The sequence below is a fragment of the Nicotiana attenuata genome, chromosome 7 (assembly GCF_001879085.1).
Source record: "Nicotiana attenuata strain UT chromosome 7, NIATTr2, whole genome shotgun sequence".
NCBI classification, from domain to species: Eukaryota; Viridiplantae; Streptophyta; class Magnoliopsida; order Solanales; family Solanaceae; genus Nicotiana; species Nicotiana attenuata.
Window position 1 is genome coordinate 113236761 of NC_031995.1, and position 16472 is coordinate 113253232.

The following is a 16472-nucleotide window of genomic DNA, read 5'->3' on the forward strand; positions in this document are numbered from 1 at the left end:
TCCTAGGTTTTCTGAATTTCTTTAAAAATCAGTTGTTTGATATGTGCTGCTTATTTGCCTATGTATATGTGGAGGTAAATATGAGCCTTTTATCTGCTTCCTTAATTGACAATCTTATGTGTTATTTGTTGTCGCCTAGACTTTTGCCTTTTAAACACCTTAGGATTGTCTAGAACTACCTAAGTCTAGAGGTCCTAAACTTTTCCGGGACCGCAAGGAAGGGACGGGTAAAGCACGCTTAGAATTCGTTAATTAAACTCGCCTATAACCACTAAGGGGAGGGTAATGGGTAGTAAAGGATATGATGACCTGCGCGTTAATGTCACGTGTAGCCCCTCTAGTTGAGGAGGATTACCGGGCATTGCACAGATTGATCCTATAGGCTAATCAACTTAGGACTTCCCTTCCCCAGTTCACATGTATTTAGCTATCTAAATTTCTTTTTCTTTACATATATGTGTTTAAACTGTCTAAACCTCTTAACTTTCATATATGTGCATTAGATCATCTAAGCCTCCTTGATCATATATGTATTTAGACTGTGTAAACTACCTTTATTTGCAAATCTGTGCTGAGACTTCTTACTTGTTAATTGACTAATTCACATAGTTCGGCCGGGACCCACCATTGTGGACCGCGAGGGATGTCTAACACCTTCCCCTCAAGGTTATTTCGAGCCCTTACCCTAATCTCTGGTAATGCAAACTGGTTACATGAGTTAATTGGTCTAGGTGCCCTAACGCACCTTAATCCGTTAGGTGGCGACTCTTCAAACACCCAATTCCTAAAAAGAAACGAGTTGTTCCCCTATGAATGTCGAAACCCGAACTTCCCCGCGAAGGAAAAACGGGGCGCGACAATAAGTTATATGGGTAATTAAAGCGAGACTAAAGAGTATCTTTTTTCCTTTTTAAATGGATACATTGTGTAAATTTCGTGACACTTTGCAAATAGCGACTTGTAAAAGTGTAATTAGTAGGAAAATAATATCCCTAAACTAACCACGAAAAAATAATGCTGCTTCTTTTTCTTCTTCGCTTCTTTTAAGTTTTTTTTTTTTCACTCTAGCTTTGATTAATTTGATTCAAATTTATTCAATGATTTGTGCATAAAGTTAGTTGGTATATGTATATAGATAGAGGCGGATCCAGGATTTAAACTCTATGGGTTCAACTTTTAAAAATTTTAACATTGAATTATATTTTTAAAGTTATGGTTTCATATTCTTTTTTTGGCAATTTTAATAAATTTTTACACATAAATTTCTACTCCGTATCGAAAGTCACGGGTTGAATTGAACCCGTATGTACCACATTGCATCCGCCCCTGTATATGGAGTGAGATGTTTACATCTATATTATTATGATATGTGAATTTGATTTCGGTGCATTAACAAATTATAGTTTGTTAATAGGCCACCAAATCTCGATTTTTGGTGTATTTGAGTTCACGATTTTTCTATATGAAGGTTCTATGATTTTTATTTATCAAAAAACTCTAAAACAATTTCTGGAGTTTGAACTAATTTTTAAATCATACAATTTTCCTTGAGTTTGAACTGGGTGAACTCCAAGAATTTTTCCTTGAGATAATGTAATAAATTTAATTTTTTGTCTACATCAATAAAGTAAAAAATGAGGTGTTCTTGGTAAAAGAAGCCATATTATGGGCTACATGAAGGTGCGATGCAACAAAGAGAAACATTAATGGGCCTTTTTTTTTTAGCCCCCGTCAGAAATTATTTATACTCGAGAGCCGAAAAATATATAAAATATGAATTGTTTTTATTTTGTGCCCCACACAACTTGATACTAGTTGTATGAGGCCTTTTTTTGTCTCACAACTGTGTGGTCCCAGAATTTTTGTGGACCCAGATGTGTAAGATATGGGTACACAAATATGTGAAAAGAGGCCTCACACAACTAGTGTAAGTTGTGTGAGGCACAAATATATATATATATATATAGACTATTATTTTAAAAGCGGCTGTACAATATCATTACAAAAAATGGTAGAGCTCCAACATATGATGGAGTTTTACACTATGTTAGGAGTTTAACATAAAGGGAATTCTCTAGCATAATGTGCACAAACTCTAGCAGAATGTGCTTTTTATGTTTCAGTTAGGAGTGTTTTTATCTAAAATTTATTTTCATATTAAGAATAATTAATTTTCAAATTTATTTCAAACAACGATTAAATATTAAAAACAATTCTAAAATTAGCCAACCTACCTAATATTTAGGTAAAAATCCCTATTAACAACCAAGAAACAGCACATCTTACCTCACTTATGGGCTCCATAAAAACCCATCAAAGGCCCATTTCTCACCCTGCCCTTTGCTCTTCCATTGTCGTCCACCAATCTTTTCAATCCTCTAACGAATTTATCAAAGGCCTAAGCTCTCTGTTTTTCTTTATATTTATTCCGTCCTAATTTATATGTAGTATTTTAACTTAAATGTTGTGCGTATATCTTATATAACAACAACGACATACCCAGTATAATTCCATAAGTGGGGTCTGGGGAGGGTAATGTGTATGCAGACCTTACCCCTACCAGGGAGATAGAGAGGCCGTTTTCGATAGACCATCGGCTCAAGAGAAGGTGGAAAGGAAGAAGAAGAAGAAGAAAGAAAGAAAGAAAGAAGGGGGGGGGGGGGGGGGAGAAAGACAGATGAGGGAGACAAAAGACGATAAGAAAAAAGAGGAGAAAAAGTAGCATTAGATAGTAACAATCAGGGAGCAACAATTTCCAGTAAAAGGGAGAAAGAGTAGCATCAAATAATAATAATCAGGGAGCAACAATTTCCAGTAGCAATTTTCAAAAACACGGGACATGGTTGTTAAGTACCAGATATAATGACAAACTAAAAGGAAGATAACTTCAACCAACAACAAGAATATTACTAGTACTATTGGTAACCTCGGAGAAACTCAAAACTACCTGTCAACCCACCACCTTAATTCTCGGCCTCTACGCCTTCCTATCGCTAGTCATGTCCTCGGTTAGGTGAAGCACCGACATGTCCTGTCTAATCACATCTCCCCAATACTTCTTTGGCCTATCCCCGCCCTTCCTCAAGCCCGCCAGGTCAATCTCTCACACCTCCTAACCGAGGCATCTATGTCTCTCATCCTAACATGCCCAAACCATTGCAGCCTCGATTCCCGCAACTTGGTTTCCACTGATGCCACTCCCACCTTGTCCCTAATAACTTCATTCCCGATCTTGTTTTTCCTGGTATGTCCATACATCCATCTCAACATCCTCATTTCAGCCACGCTCATCTTCTGGACATGGGACTTCTTGACGGGCCAACACTCAGCTCCATACAACATAGCCGGTGTAACCACCACCTTGTAGAATTTACCCTTACGTCTAGGCGGCACATTCTTATTGCATAAAACCCCCGAAGCTAGCTTCCATCTCATCCAACTCGCTCCAATGCGGTAAGTAACATCCTCGTCAATCGCCCCGTTTCCTTAGATTATAGACCCAAGATACTTGAAACTATCTCTTGTGGAAATGACTTGAGTATCAATCTTGACTTCTACTTCTTCTTCATGCCTCCCATCACCGAACTTGCACTCCAAGTATTCAATTTTCGATCTACTCAACTTGAAACCTTTGGACTTTAGCGTCTGTCTCCAAACTTCCAACCTTAGCGTTAACACCACCTCGCGTCTCGTCAATCAGAACTATGTCGTAAGCAAATAATACTTACCACGGCACCTTCCCTTGTATGTGTCGTGTCAGCACATCCAACGCTAGGGCAAACAAAAACGGGATAAGGGTTGATCCCTAATGCAACCCCATCTCCACAGGAAAATGCTCTGAATCTCCTCCCGCAGTCCTCACCCGAGTCTTAGCACCTTCGTACATGTCCTTGGTCACCCTAATGTATGCCACCGGGACTCCGCTGACCTCCAAACATCTCCATAACACCTCCCTCGGGACTTTGTCACAAGCCTTCTTTAGGTCAATGAACACCATGTGCAAGTCCTTTTTCCTCTCTCTATACTGCACCACCAATCTTCTCACAAGGTGAATGGCTTATGTAGTATAAGTATTATATTAATATCATAAATATGATATTATATCTTATATTAACAAATATAGAACTTTTAAAAAATTATATAAATATTGTCAAAAAGTTTATTTGAGTTACAAAAGTTAAAGAAAAAGTGTAAGTTCTTGATATCTTATGGTGGTCTGGATACATGTGTTAACTTGCTTCAAAAAGTTAAAACATCTTCAAGGTGGCTAGAAAGCTATATATTTCGAGTAAAAATTAAAGAAATCATATTGAAAAACTATTTGCCTGATCACAAAAGAATAAAGTGCCCGCATCCCGTATAGGCTCTTTGATCTTTGTAGCATACGTCACTAAGCTCTCGTTAGCATAAACCTCCTCTAACTTGGTGCAACACCAATGATGTTGAAAGGCACCAACATATCCAAGAACTTGTTAGATATATCATTCATGTTGGCAAGTGGTTTATTAGGCTCATAAGGTGATCCGAAATTGCAAAGTTATTTTGTTACATTATCATTGACAAAAATAATGGCAGACTTTGTCTTCCTTATTATCGAGGGAGCGCTAGCCATTAAATATTTCTACTATATTTTAGTTTGTTTATAGAACAATATGTATATCAAATATCATTAATAGTATTTTTATCTGCAATGTTCTCAAATGAAAGATTCTATAAATTTGATTGGGAATACAAAAAGGTACCAGGCGTTTCCAATAGACCAGATACATTAAGTAATTATCAGATTAAAACTAGTGAAAAATGCTATAAAAATAAAAATGACCGAAATACTTTCAATTGGATTGTTAGATGATTTTGGTTGCGAATACAAAAATATCTCACATGTTTCAAAAAGTATTTCATACGTTACATTATATTTTTTATATTTTCATATAAAGTGTAGTAGAAAATTAAAGGCTCAATTTATTATGAGATTTTCGCCTTTTGGTACAAAAATATTATAAAAGTGATGTTTAAACGGAGGGCAAAAAGGTCAATTAACTTTTAATAGATATTTTGATCTTTTACGTTTGTACTTTAAGCTTCACACTTATAATATAGTATGATATGATATTTGGTTTTTTAGCTTTGTACTTTGGGCTTCACACCAATAATATAGTATGATGATTATTATTTTAAATTTTATAATTTAAAATATACTTAAATATTTATATAAATAAATATTATATTTTTTAAGAATAAAAATTAAATTATTTTTAAATATAAAAAGGTGATATTTTTTTTTTGCAGATTAAAAAGAAATTGTGCCACCATAAATTGAGACAGAATGGAGTATATACCGCCTTCCTCCCCGAGCCCGACCCGTATATAAAAGAGCGAGCTACAATACACTTCTTCTCAAATCAATCAAAAAACCCTATCTCCCTTTTCAATTTCCAGCTCCTCCCCCTTCCCAATATCCCGCAGTCGAAGCTCACAACTCTCAAACTGTTGTTCAATTTCTGTATTTTTTTCATTTATCTGTATTACTGATTTGATTCATTTATCTCCGTGTATGTAAAATAAAGATCAGATTTAGTCCTTTAGATTGTCGTTATTCATGAAATATACATGAAATTAGCTGTAATAAGTGATAGATTCTTTAGTTTTTATTTGCATTTTTCCAATTCTGATTGTAACCCATGTAAAATAGTCCGAATTTAGGGTTAGGTTTTTCTGTTTTTTTTTTTTTTTGGGAAATTGATAAAGTGATGGAGATGGAGGGTTCTCGTAGACCATTTGATAGATCAAGATTAGAGCCAGGACCTAAGAAACCAAGATTAACCGAAGCTGGAACCGACCGGAGCAGCTCAAATGGGTCGAGCTTCATTTCTCAACGGGCTGCTGCTTCTAATTCGAGGAGCAGTGATGCGATTCGCGGGCCTTTTCAACAGCAGCAACAGCATCAGGAGCTAGTGAGCCAGTATAAGACTGCTTTAGCTGAATTGACATTCAATTCGAAGCCCATTATTACGAATTTGACCATTATTGCTGGTGAGAATTTGCAGTCTGCTAAGGCGATCGCTGCTACTATCTGCAACAACATTATTGAGGTGATAATTCCGGTTTTTAAATGTTACTGGTATCAATGTTGTTAATTTTGTTCAATTTTACTTAGATTTCTGATTCATTAGATTAGTGCAGCTGGTGTAATCTGAGTGTTATAGCTGGAATAGAGTAACAATTTGTAAAGGATATCTTGGTTAGTGAGAAATTCGGTTACTTTACAAAATTAAATGGTTTCTTTGCTGTGGTGAATGATATGTCTTGATTATAACTTTAGTTATTAGAATTGTCCACTGAAGTTCTCCGAAATACTATGGTTTGTGAAACAATTCCAATGCGCAGTCGCAGTTTTTCCACATCATAAATGAGAATGATTATGTGAGCCATTGGGAAAAACTAAGATCTCAACAGCATTGTATTGCTTCAATTAAAAATGACTCATGCAGTTGCTATTCGCGGAAGGTTAATGTCTGGCCAATACAAACTCTTTTCAGATTTCTTTATAGGTTTCGAAAAGGCTAACTCTAACTTTGCTATATTTTGGGTGATGAAGGGATGATCCAATTTCTTGATTGTAAAGCAGTTCATTAACATGCGACCTGACATATACTTGTCTGGTGATTGAATTTGTCGGAATCACGTGTATGAACATAATTAGGCTATTCAGTTTCCTCAAGGTCCAGTAGTATCCATTTGTAGTCAGATGAAGGATGTATCATGTTTATCTTATTCTATTTCTGCATAAATATTTTAGTGTCATGTCAAGTTCAAGAATCAAGGCGCACGCTGTTACGCTGAATCTTGCTTTCTGCAGTTGCGCAATTTTGGATGTTAGATAAACTAATCTTGAGCCTTTGCTTTTGGGATAAGCAGACATCAAAGGTCTGGCAACCCCTTGGTTTTTCTTGTCAAATAACTTAGCCGTATTGTGCTTGTTTGACAAGTGGATATCTGTGATTCAAAAAAGAAAATTTCGGCTAATTCCAAAGTGAGAGGGAAATCACATTCATACCATGTGATATTCATATCTATATCCATTTAAATTATTCATGTCCAAATTAAAATCTGAATGAAGTTTCAGATGCTTTTGTTTTTTGTTTAAAAGGATAAAGGAAAGATCTCCCTTCACCCCTCCTTGAAATTCTTCCATCTTTTAATCTGAATGGTTTGTTTTTCTGCAAAATACATAATTTCGCTGTGATAAAATGAGCGATGTCCATGATATACTTGTTTTATTATATCATTGATGCGATTCAGGTAGAACTGATGTTTTGTCTAGATTTTGTATTTAAATGTTGCTTGTATATAGAGATAGTGAAATGAATGTGTGCAAGTGCAAGCAGATTCGATTTTCCATGTAACATGATAAGACCTCCGTTCCCTTAACTGAGCTGGTTTATTCTATACTCAAATTGTTCACCAGCTTGGCCAAAGATGATTTCTATGTTGGTACTTCTATGGCCCAATTTACTATTCAGTTTGTCTGCTGAATATTTAGTAATACTTCTATTGCCCAGTTTACTATTCAGTTTGGCTGCTGAATATTTAAGTAAGTGTTCTAGAGCTGTAGTTTGGTGCTTATAGTCTTTGCTTTGCTGCTTTGACTAATGCTTCTGCCTCTTTTATTTAAAATTTGGTTTCTTCCTTTGTCCTCTTGGCATATAGTTTGCACCAATGAGTGTCAATGGCTTTAGCAAACTTATTCTAACTAGCCTGGAAATCATCGCAGGTTCCTACTGAGCAAAAGCTGCCATCTCTATACCTTTTGGACAGTATTGTGAAGAACATCGGGCGGGATTATATTAAGTATTTTGCCGGCAAGCTACCTGAGGTCAGATTTGGATTTATATGTAGTTTGTCGTGATCATGTTTCTTTTAAGCCTTTGTGTTTTCTCCTGAGGAAAAAAAACCTCTGTAACATACTCTTATCAGCTTTTCTATTTACTACTTTAAAAAGAAAAAACTTTTCTCAGTTTTTTTTTGCACTGTGAATGTGACACCCATCTGAGTGGATGATGATGTGGAGCACTGTGAAGTCCTATCTTACCTCAAGTAGCCAATTGTTGTTGCTAGTTGAAGAAGATAGCTGTATCATTGCAAGCTACTACATAATTAATCATTATTGGTTTTCTTTCATGTGTTTCAGGTCTTCTGCAAAGCTTATAGACAGGTTGAACCTTCGGTACATCCTGGGATGCGGCATCTTTTTGGAACTTGGAAAGGAGTATTCCCCCCTCAACAACTCCAATTAATTGAGAAGGAGCTCGGATTTACAACTGGTGTCAATGGCTCTTCATCAGGGACATCTAGGCCCGATCCCCAGGCTCAACGACCTGCACATAGCATTCATGTAAATCCCAAATATCTGGAGGCAAGGCAACGCCTACAGCAATCAACCAGGGTCAGTAGAGTAGCCATCTTGGTGCTCCCGCTTGAATCTATTTTCTTGAGTACCTTATGCAGTGCTGCTGTTAAGTCACATTTCCCAATTTTTATTATTTCAAATGCTGAGTTTATCCCAGTCTTGTGGAGCTGTTAGATGAGCTTCCGCCAGCTGGAGATTTAAAACATTGTTCTCTTAATAGTTAATACAAACACATGTAGTGCTGCCCTTTGTTTAAGCTTGGTTGTGGTTTTGGGGAGGAATAGTTAGTGATATTATGAACTATTGACTGCTTATTACTAGAGCGGGATACTAATAAAACTTGAATGGTCTCACTATCGTAGACTTCTCAAAAATGGGTGAATCCTCAATTAAAGGTTTATGACACAACCTGCCATGTCAACCTGTTCTCAGGAGTTAGTGTTAGTACTTTTGCCTATTTTTGTGCTGATGTTCTTGGTCCTTCTCTTGAGCAGGCGTGAGCCACTTCATCTAAAAGCACCTGTTAGAGAAGGACATTTCTATTTTTTAAATTGTAGTACAACATGCCGCCTCACCTGTGGTCTTGATTTTTCTTTTCGTGGGTCAATTTTGTGGAAATATATTTTGATGGGTGATGGTGGGACTTGAACCTTGAACTTCCTGTATTGAATTATGTGGACCACCTCATTTAGAACTTAAACACTTGTATGTATTCATTGTAAATCATATCTCCTGCAAATACTCTTTATCTTAATCTGTGTTCTTTGTTATTGTGAAGACAAAAGGAGCAGTTAGTGACATCAGCAGCACTCTTAACGTAAACGAGAACGTAGAGAGACCGGAGATAACAACCAGTGTTAGTTCTGGAAGATCATGGATTGATCCTTCTATTAAGGTAGTGGTGTGGAATATGTTTTAACTATTAAACATCTGCAGATATGCATGCTTAAATTTTATCAGGTTAAGGAATCTAAGACATTTAATATTGCAACATTGCAGCGTGCTCAGAAAGAAAAGTTGAACGAGCATGTTCCTGAGAAAACTATCAGTGCAGCATATGGAGATTCGGATTATGGTTCTGATCTGTCGAGGCGTCCTGCCTTTGGAGTAGGAAGAGGAGGTGAGAGATTTAAGGAACAGGGGATCGATAAACCTTGGTATGATTCTGGGACTGGTAAAATATTGAGCCAAAGAAGCGGCTTGGACATTAAGCATGGGTTCCAAAGTATATCCCAAAAATCTGCAACCTCTGATGCACATCCACAACTGATACAGTCCTTGCCAAATAGAACCAGTACTTTGACTGATAGGAGCTGGAAGAATTCTGAGGAAGAGGAGTACATGTGGGATGATGTAAACAGTGCAGCTAAAGACCGGTGGGCATCTGAGGATTCAGATAAATCTGTAAGAGAAAATGCTTAACCAATATTTATTCAAAGTGTTACTGGGTTTTTTATTTCTCAAAGAATTACATGCGCTTCGCCTACTGTAGTTGTAGTTCTGGACAGAGAATCCACATTAATATGAAAATCTGGTAATAGTTTGCTTAAAGTTAATAATGTCAAATCCATTAGCTTCGTCCAATCTTTTACTTTATGATAAGTTTAGCTTTTCTTCAATCTAAATTGTTTGTTTCTAATGCTTGTAAAATCAAGAACCACCTTTGCTTTTGATAGAAATTACTGTTTGAGCACCAACTTCTAGCCCTTCTGGATGGATTAGCATATTCTCCTACTCCTAGCTGCTACTCCCCTCTCTCTAGAACTTTTTTTTTTTGAAATCTGAAAGCCCCATTTGCAACTTTGTCTACCATACCGATCTATTTGTCATGTATTAGCTTGCTTTAAGATGGCTTAAGTACGGCCAAAGTCATTTCCTAGTAATAATAGGTTACCAATATGCTTAAACTAGTTGAAGGCATTTCTTTGTTAAATCGACGATTTAAATACTTTTGACTATTGTTAAATGAGGAAGTCTCATATTTGCTTGTCGAAGCTACTTTTTGGTTGTTTATCGTGAATGTAAAATGTCCCTATGCTGTTTTAACAGATCGATCTTATTATTTTCCTGAATCTGCAGGACCTAGAAAATCAACTGAGGAGACCGCAAAGCATAAGGGAGGTCGGATTAAGGGCTGATAGTGAAGCCTCGGCTGATTCTCTTTCTGGTGATGAGCGAGGCCAAACATCTTTCGGGAATCAAATGTCAGCAATGTGGTCAAGGGATTCACATGCTTTAGATGGAGCTAGGCATTCAGCTTCTCTTCGAAGTGCTCCAGTTCAAGAAGGATATCCAACTTCTTTCAGTTCGTTGTCAAAAACTGCAAATTCAATAGGTCGGACATCTTTCAAGTCACAGACAGGTTCAGTCCATGTTGGAGCGCCAAACTTTGTGCCGATGAATGCAACTTTGGAGTCCAGGGGATCCATAGTGCAACAGCAGCGAGAAACTCTCAGAGCTGCCTCTCCCTCTGCTCACTCACCAATGTATCAGCATCCTCCATCCCCATCAGTCATAACAAGCAACGCTAATCAAATAGCTAACAGTCTCGGTGAGCAGTACCAGCCGCAGACCACTTCTCGTTCTGATCCAAGAATATCCCAATTCTCAAGGAGATCAAATCTTGATCCTCGTAACCAGTTTTCCCAGGAATCTGTGGCAGTGCCATCACGGAATGCCGTTTCAGGTAATTCACAAAGACAACAGCCTCCAAATTTGCAGAATGCTTCTACCTTGGCCTCCTCTCTTCAGTTGCGGCATGATGTTCAGCAGGAAAGCCTGGAACCTGAATATTCTGGTCAAACCCAGAATTCAGCACTTCCTCAGATTTCAGGTTTTCCTAATCCCTCTAGCACTAGCAGTTTGTTGGCTGCTGTTTTGAAGAGTGGAATCATTGGTAGTAAATCAAGTTCAGGTACGACACCGAGTTCTCTTGATAAGGGTGCTCTGTCATCCCAAGCCAGTGCACAGCCTCCTTTACCAAGTGGTCTTCCTCCTGCCCAGTTTTCCCCACCTGGGCCCAGGATTCCAGCGGCCTCTATCTCTAGTCTATCGCTGGACAAAAATGCTTCAAACACTCCAAATTATAACCCCCAAAGAAATGTAGAACCGCCACCATTGCCACCTGGGCCACCTCCAACTCTTGTAGAGGGTGCATCACTGCAGCCTTTGAATGCAGCAAAATCTGCTTCTAGTCCCCTGTCAAGCATTTTGAGCACATTGGTAGCGAAGGGGTTGATATCTGCATCAAAGAAGGAGTCCCCTACTTATACTCCTTCGGATACACCTCCTCAAACGCAGAACCATATTCCACCAGCAAGCTCCATGTCAACTCCTGCTTTATCTGCTCCAATATCCTCATCCATTCCTTTCTCGGCTCCGGAGGCCGAGATTACTCTCTCAAAACCTGCTGCTAAAACCCCTGATGCCTTACTTCGGTCCACCAAAGAAGAGGCAAAAAGTCTCATTGGGCTTGCGTTTAAGCCAGATGTGATTCGGAAGTCCCATCCTGATGTGATCAGTGAACTTCTTGATGACGTTCCGCATCAGTGTGGCATATGCGGTTTTGGACTTAAACTCCAAGAGCAACTTGATAGACACTTGGAGTGGCACGCATTGAGAAATCCAGATGTCAAACTGTTGAATAATTCAAGAAAGTGGTATTTAAATTCTGGAGAATGGATTGCTGGATTTGGTGGCCTCCCTTGTGGTGATAAATCTAAAGGGACAACTGGAGGTTCTAATGAAACAGCAGAATGTACCGAAGCCATGGTTCCTGCAGATGAAAGTCAATGTGTATGCGTTTTGTGTGGTGAGCTTTTTGAAGACTTCTACAATGAAGAAAGTGACAAATGGTTGTTCAAAGGTGCTGTTTACATGAGTATTCCAGGTGAAAGTGGTACTCAGGGTCCGATAGTCCACAAGAACTGTATTTCAGAAAGTTCTTGTCAAGAGTTGGGACTTGCCTAGGATATTAAATTGGTAAGTGATATGATGTTTTACGGCAGGCGCCCATAGAAGTTGGTTTCTGTTATGAATGATCTCCCCTGCTTATAGATTGTAGATGTAATTCCTGGCGGAAATTGTTTCTTTTATTTTTTCAATGCTTTTTTATGCATCATTGCATTGTGCCTTACCTCTCATAGATAAACCTGAATTTAGATGTTTTAAATACTTCACTAGATACTAATGATTAAAGAAAGTTTTTCATATGGGCATGTTGGTTTCTACTGTTAAATGGGTGGCATCTGTTTTTCAAAGATAAGAATCTGCCATCAATTCTTATTGAAAACAAAAATTTGGTATTTTTCATTTAAATTATTCCCCAAAATTCTATTTTTACCTGACTTTGGTCCCTCAAGTGTATGAAATCTGAACAATGCAGAGTTATTTTGCTTCTCTTTCTTTTTTCTTCCCATTTCTTGTTGGCACCTATAGTAAACATCTGGATTTAGTTATCTGACAGCCTTTGTTTAGGAGGTCCGTTTTAGTATGACTGTATGAGAGAGCACCTTTTAGAGTTTTTAAATTTTCGAAGTGCTTTTGGTTTAAATTGATCTTGGACTGGCAATAAAATGGTTAGACAAGTTATGCTGCCTGTGAAAGTCGGAATTTGGAACTTGTGGACTGGCAATAAAATGGAGGAAGCTTAAGTTTAGAAAAAGTGAACTAGTGATACATTCTGATCTTTCTTGAACTTGCCTACTTGCTTGGATATTTCAGTCTTGCCATCCTTGATGGTTTGTACAATATTTATACATTGCTTTCAGTTACTTCATCCATTAGTAGCAATTACTGACTTGTATTGTTTCATATTTTCCGTGGTTTCATTTCTCAGGAATTGGATGCTTGATGTTTGTTCTATTAATCAAAGATATCCAGGTTCATTTTGAATTACTTGTAATGGTTATACCTCTTCTTGTTAAGCCTCTTCTATGCTTTCCTTTGAAATGGTGAAATGAAAAATTCTAGATGCTAGAACAGTTTTCGCATCACATATTCCACAATTGGTTTACATTTTCTGTTCTCTTACATCGTCATCAGTGAGTGAGTTTCAGTTTCAGCTACTGATGCTATTGAACAAAAATCATCCAGCTGCATTTCTGTTCAAGAGCAAACTCAAACTTGCTAAAGCAAGCTACCGAGTGTATCACTTTGTTATCTTAAGGCTTTATTTTGGTTATGGCTCAAGTGCATTAAAGCATTAGAATTTGTTACTGATTACCTAGCCTCCGTAGCCTTGTCCCTTTTTCAGTTGTCAGATACTTGGCTAAAATTGCAACCATTGTTGGTCTTAGATGATGGATATTTCCAGATCTGATAGAAGGTTTTGGTTTATCGGTATGTAAGTTCATTGTACCTGTGTTTTACAAGTCCTTTTTTTTGTCTCGTCTAAGAAAATAGGTGGTTCTTGAAGCTGTGAACCGTCTCTGTTTACGCTTATTGCTACTCAAACCGATGAGGATCTTTACTGACACAATCTCTGTGGTGTTGTTAAACACCACAATCCTCATTTTACTTGCTTATACTGCATATTAGATAGTGTAGCGAGCGATTGTTTTCTACCATCGGCGTTCAGGCTGCCAATTGCTTGTAGCAGTATTTTCCTTTTTCCTTAAATGTTGTTGAGTCATTTGCCATTATATGCTGGGGATAACTGTGATCAAGGTCTTTTTGACTGTTAAATTATTGTTCTTTAGTGGTGGATATTTCTGCTAGCAATAGTGTATTGAGTGCATTCGGTTGTCAAGTTAACTGCAACGTCATCGCAAATATCCAATTGCAAAGCAATGCAAGTTTCAAGTGATTGGATTAGAAATATATCCTGCGTTGAGACTTGAGTAGCAAAACATTTCATAGCAAGGGATGGCAAACTTCATAAGTGAAAATGCACGTCCGAAAGAGAATTTAACTGAAGTTTATTTGATTAGTCAGCAGAAAATGTATTTTGCAAAAATATAATCTAAAAATTGAAAATATATTATCAAATCCGAGTATGCTGATGAAACTTGAGTACTAGAGATTAATAATAATGCTGCGGGCCGTTTGATATGATGGATGAACAAAATAATTTTGGAATAAAAATTTAGTATCGTCTCATCCTTGTTCGGGTATTAATTCTGGGACAAGTAAATAATAATGGGATATACTATATCTGCCAGAAGGTGGAATAATACTTCCAGGATAAGTCATCTTAGGATAAAGTAATAAAATTGACAATTCTAGGATTAATACATCATACCAAACGGTTAATAAAAATAATATTAGGATAATTAATTTCAGCACGACTATTCCAATATAACAAAAAGGACAGTTCGGAGTACTAAGCTTCCACTATGCGCAAGGTTAGGGGTAGGGTTGGTTCATAAGGGTTTATTATATGTAGTTAGAGGTGGCAAAATGGTTAAAATAAAATAGTTATTCACCCATATTATCTATTAAAGAATGGGTTGGATAATGAACGATTTAAAAACGGGTTGAATATTGATAAAGATCCATATTATCCACTTAAAAAATGGTTAACCAAATGGATAACCAATGGATAACTAATGTGTTTAATTTTTACATTTGTAAAGCCTCAAATTGGAGTTCCTCAAGTTTGGAAGATTAGGAATTCTCTCATAAGTGATCATATTTAAGAAGTCATGGATAATATGAATATCCATATTATTCGCCGGATAAATACGTGTTTTATCCGTCTCAAATACGGGTCGGAAAAAGAAAATCAAAGTTGAAAAAAGGAAACGAAAAACCCTCGCTTGAGAGCTTCTCTCTCTAGCGATTTAGGAGATCAGAGGCGACTGACCGACGATCTCACTGCCATGGCCAATTTGGCCGGCGGCCAGCCCTCAAACTTGGATGGTCAGTCCCCCAAATCACCCCCCATTGATCCTAACCCTACGAAAACAATTCCCAAGCCTTTAGATTATTCAAACATATTAAAACCTGCTGCGATAAACAGTTGCGCACAGGCGAACCCTAATTTAAACCACACTGTTGATCCCATTCCTCTTCGACGTGCAATTTTTCTGCATGGGCAGCCTCTTGTGAAGTTCACTGAATCAGAAGTGGAACGTATGAACATAATTGAAGGTCTCCAATATACTGTAGTGTGTAAATTTTCATATGGATGGCCTGAACTAATGAATTACGGAGCATTATCCCTGCTCAATGTGGGATTAAAGGTGAATGCAACGTTGGTTTTTTGAGAGACAGGCATGTCTTGGTTAGATTGACACTATGGCAGGACTACATAGATTTTACGTTCAAAAGTGCGTACTATGTCAAGGCCAAAGATGGATATGAATATCAGTTGAGGACGTAAATATATGACGCAAAATTCAAAGCTGGAGAAGAAACTCCTAAGGTAATGGCGCGGATTTCCTTCCGAAACTTGCTGCCTACATTCTTTGTTAAGGAGTATCTTTTCTCTTTAGCTTCAGCAGTTGGTAAGCCCCTACACCTGGACATGGCAACAATTAATAAATCTAGACCTAGTTGTGCTCGTGTGAAAGTGCTCATTGATCTTCTAGCTGACTTGCCTAAGAAAATCCGTATGGATATTGAGAATGATATTACTGGGGTAATAAGGACTGAATGGGTGAAGGTGAACTATGACTATTTGCCTAAGTATTGCAAGGAGTGTAAACTTCAAGTCCACGATGAGATGGAATGCTGGGGATTGCATCCTGAGTTAATGGAGAACAAAGGTGATGACAAACAAGCTGAAAATGCTAAAGAACACGATAAAGGTAAGGAAAAAGGTCCTTTGATGATTTTATCAAATGGAAAGGTTGTGGGTAATGTTAGCGAGCAATGGAAGGAAGTGAGAGGCAATCATGTTAAGCCAGGTGCTAAACAAGGTACTATATCCAACACTGGAAAAGAGTTCGTTCCATTTGCTAATGTTGGTGATAAGCAGGTCCAAACATCCAACAAATTTGCAGCCTTAGATGGCGTTGATGCTGGAGAAGTGCAGAATAAATAATTGGCAGTGATAGATGAAGTCCAAGAAGTAATTCAGGTAGATAAATCTTCTCCAACTAAAGGTAGGATTCAACTG

At 37.6% G+C, this 16472-nt stretch overlaps 1 protein-coding gene across 1 annotated transcript; it reads left to right on the forward strand.

Annotated features, from left to right (window-relative positions):
* On the forward strand, positions 5350-14052 carry LOC109229736 (polyadenylation and cleavage factor homolog 4). The gene is made up of 7 exons (XM_019395278.1): positions 5350-6092; positions 7775-7876; positions 8192-8446; positions 9189-9305; positions 9410-9814; positions 10490-12391; positions 13248-14052. The coding sequence occupies exons 1-6, from the start codon at positions 5751-5753 to the stop codon at positions 12377-12379; spliced, it is 3111 nt and encodes a 1036-aa protein (XP_019250823.1). The 5' UTR covers positions 5350-5750; the 3' UTR covers positions 12380-12391; positions 13248-14052.